A 3,572-nucleotide genomic window follows, 5' to 3' on the forward strand; every position below is an offset into this window, starting at 1 on the left:
CCAATTAATGATTCTCTCTCATCATTGATGTTTCTCTCTCTCTCTCCCTCTCCCTTACTCTCTGAAATCAAATGTGGACATTTTAGATTAAATGTAAAGCCTATTCAAGGTAAGTAACTAGAAACAGCAGGATAGTTACAACTTGTTAAAAAATATGTACCAAACCAAAAACCTACATCGAATATCACATTTCATGGAGAAATGTTTGAAGTATTCCCTTTAAAATCATAAAGGAGACAAAGATGGCTGCTATGGCCACTTTCAGCATTTTACTGGCGGTCCGCAGCAGCCCAGGAAACAAGGAAGTTTCTGTTTTCAAACTTTATGATCATCTTTATAGAAACAATAAAGTCTGTGGTCTTAGAGAATAAACAATTCAGTGGTCTGCTTAATATCAGATCAGTGTGCAAAATGAATTGCAATACTTCCTACCAGTAATAGATAAAAAATATATAATTTAAAAATATTTACACTAGCAACAGAAAATATGAAGTACTAAGGAATAAACTGAATAAAAGATTCGACTGACTGACATGGAGAATGATTATAAAGCTTTATTGAAATACATTTAAAGCATCAAAAAAGGGACACATATCATAAAAAAATCTATTCTTCCAAAATGAATCTCTCAACTCTATGTCAGCCCAGTAGAGAAACAAAACAAACAAAAACCAGGCATTTTCCTAAAACTTGACAAAATAAATAATTTCTATAAAAGAAGAAAGGAATAAATCAAAGTGGTTTTGATGAAAAAGCAGAGTAGAAAGGACTGACCTATAAGTTATCAAGGTTATTAAAAACCATAGTAAGGAGTGGGCCTAAGCCGTCAGTAGGACATCCCCTGAGGGCTCCCAGTCTGTGAGAGGGGGCAGGCTGGGCTGAGGGGACACCCCCCCCCCAACCCAGTGCACAAATTTTGTGCACCGGGCCTCTAGTGTTGATATAAGCTTAGCTCTGGGTTGGTAATTGTTGAAGCTGGGCATTGGACATATGGGGATTCACCAAATCTTCATAAAAAAGATAAGAAGGAAAACAAGAATATTATGATAATAGGATACCAGGTTTCACCCATCAGATTAGCAAACATTTTCAAATCTGATCATTCTAAGTGTTAGCATGAACATCAAACAGTGGGAACTCATACACAAGTGGTAAGGACATAACTTGACACAACTAATTTGGACGAAAATTTGGGCACAGAGGGAATACCCTAGGGGTGGTAACGTTTTACTTCTTCAGCTGGGTGGAAGGTACGTGAGTGTACACGACAGTATGCTTTAGCCCTTTTGTGTGTAATAAAATAATTCATAGTTAACAATATAAAAAATTTTCACAATATATACAAATATCGACTCATACACCTGAAACATAATGTAATATGCCAATTGTATCTCAATTACAAATATATATAATATATGTATAAATATTTTTCAGTAAAAGGAGGGGGAAGTGAAGGAAGAGGCACAATAGCACACATTGGGGGAATGAGATTGATTTCGGTTCAACAATCAACTTTTACTGAGAACTGATGAAGGAACCTTGCCTGTCCTACAAGGGCACACAGTCCTCTGGCAGGAGAAAAATGCTGGTTTCTCTCGGTGCAGAGGTGAAGAAGTTACTGCAAAGCATGGGCTCCAGCCAGACCCCTAATGCGGCCCCACATGTCAAAGCTTGGGCGGGCGGGCTTTTGATCTCACATCAAAGGTCTGAGCTTTCCTTCTCTTTACCACCCCCCCACCCCAGCTCGCCCCCTGCCCTCAATAGTCTAATTCAGAATGGTTTCTAGAGTTGAGTCTTTCATGACCTGCACGCAGTAAAATACATACAGCACGGTGCTGAGTGCAGGTCCATGTAGCTTTCTAAAGTGAGTAAAGGGGAAGAGAAGGCAGCAGTGTGAGGGTGAGAAACCCAACACCTGTGCCTTCCTGCTGACATCTGTCCCAGGGTTTCCCCGGCAACAGGAATAAACAAACATGCCCCCTGGGCTTCTAGCTGATTCACCAGGTGAGCCACCTGTTCAGGAGGAAGGCATCTCTACACCAGAGCCCGATCCCAGGGGAAGAAGACATAGGGATGTGCCAGACTCACGTCCCATAAGGAGGAGGCAAAACACGGGTGGTCATCTTGGTATCAGCACCTCCTACAAACCCTTTCTGGCTTCCCCCTGGCCTTCCTGGGGAGTCCCCAGCTTCCTCATGGCCTTCCTGGGGGAGTCCCCAGCTTCCCCAGCGCCTTCCAGGGGAGTCCCCAGCTTCTCCAGGGCCTTCTTGGGGAGCCCACAATAATGGAAGCCCTCTGGGCAATCTGATCCCGGCATCACATACAAAACGCTACCAACTGTGGCTCCTTGGGCCCTGTCAGGCCACGGGGTCCAGGCCCTGCGCGCTCTCTCGCTTGATTTCCAGCTTGTGCCAGCGTCCTGGGTCCCTCGGTGATGGCAGAGTGTCAGCTGAGGTGCTGCAGATCTGAAAGAGACCAAAGAGAATCACAGGGCTTGTCACCCTCCCCCAACATGTCTCCACCTCTTCTTTTTTTAAAAAATCTGTCTTTATTGGCTTTTTTTTTTTTAAAGAGAGAGGAATGTCGATGTGAGAGAGAAACGGATTGGTTGCCTCCCGTATGCACCCTGACCAGGACTGAACCTGCAACCTAGGTGTGTGCCCTGACAGGGAATCACACCCACAACCTTCTGGTGCCTGGGAGGACACTCACCCAACTGAGCCACACTGGCCAGGGCTCTTCTAATTTTTTTAATCTATTTTACTTCCCCCTGTAATATAATGTCCTCCCCCTATCAGAGGCAATTCTTCCCCATTATTTTACACCTCTTCTTGCCTTACTAAACCACTAGAGGCCCGGTGCACAAATTTGTGCACAGGTGGGGTCCCTGGGCCTGGCCTGCAATCGGGCTGATCAGGGCCGGCTGACCAGGGGGAGGGACTGCCGGAAGTTGTCCAGCTGTGGGAAGTTGGCTGTGGGAGTGCTCTGAACACCAGGGGGCAGCTTCTGCATTGAGCCTCTGCCCCCTGGTGGTCAGTATGGGTCATAGCAACCGGTCAAGCGGTCGACTGGTCATAATGGTCACTTAGGCTTTTATATACATAAACAGATGTTCCTCCAACCTGGCCTGCGTGAGAGAAACTCACACGAGGAATGCTAACAATGGCTAAGACTTATTGAGGCCTTGATAGGTGCCTGTTATGAGCACTTTCCATGTGCCAGGCCCTGCTCTGAACACGTACTTAGTGTATATACTGATTGTGGTACATGGTATCATTCTCGTGTCCCAATGAGGACACCAGGCACAGAGGGGTTCAGTAACGGCCCAAGAAGCACACTGCTTTCAGAGCCTACGTGTTGAACTCCTGGGCTACAGGGCTATCTCCTGAAGGCCCAAGCAGATCGATGCTGACCCTTTCCCCCTCCCCATCCCTTCCTCACAGAGCTTACAGCGCAGGATGGCCTCCTTGACTTGGCGGAAGCCTTGGTCGGGTCCCCGGCCGTCCACGAAGTACATGAAGCGGAGCTCGGCCGGGTAGGCGGCCCTGGCCAGGCCGGCGACGAGCAGGGGG

At 46.6% G+C, this 3,572-nt stretch overlaps 1 protein-coding gene across 1 annotated transcript in view; it reads right to left on the reverse strand.

Annotated features, from left to right (window-relative positions):
- Positions 1–529: 529 nt before the first annotated feature.
- Positions 530–3,572, reverse strand: part of TIRAP (toll-interleukin 1 receptor (TIR) domain containing adaptor protein) — a 14,746-nt gene continuing 11,703 nt past the window's right edge. The window contains exons 5-6 of the mRNA XM_014543398.1: positions 3,451–3,570; positions 530–2,465 (exon numbers count right to left, since the gene is read on the reverse strand). Coding sequence (XP_014398884.1) covers positions 2,446–2,465; positions 3,451–3,570 — 140 coding nt within the window. The 3' untranslated portion in view covers positions 530–2,445. The remainder of the gene's footprint in view (positions 2,466–3,450; positions 3,571–3,572) is intronic.

This window comes from Myotis brandtii, unplaced genomic scaffold (assembly GCF_000412655.1).
Source record: "Myotis brandtii unplaced genomic scaffold, ASM41265v1 scaffold325, whole genome shotgun sequence".
Lineage (NCBI taxonomy): Eukaryota > Metazoa > Chordata > Mammalia > Chiroptera > Vespertilionidae > Myotis > Myotis brandtii.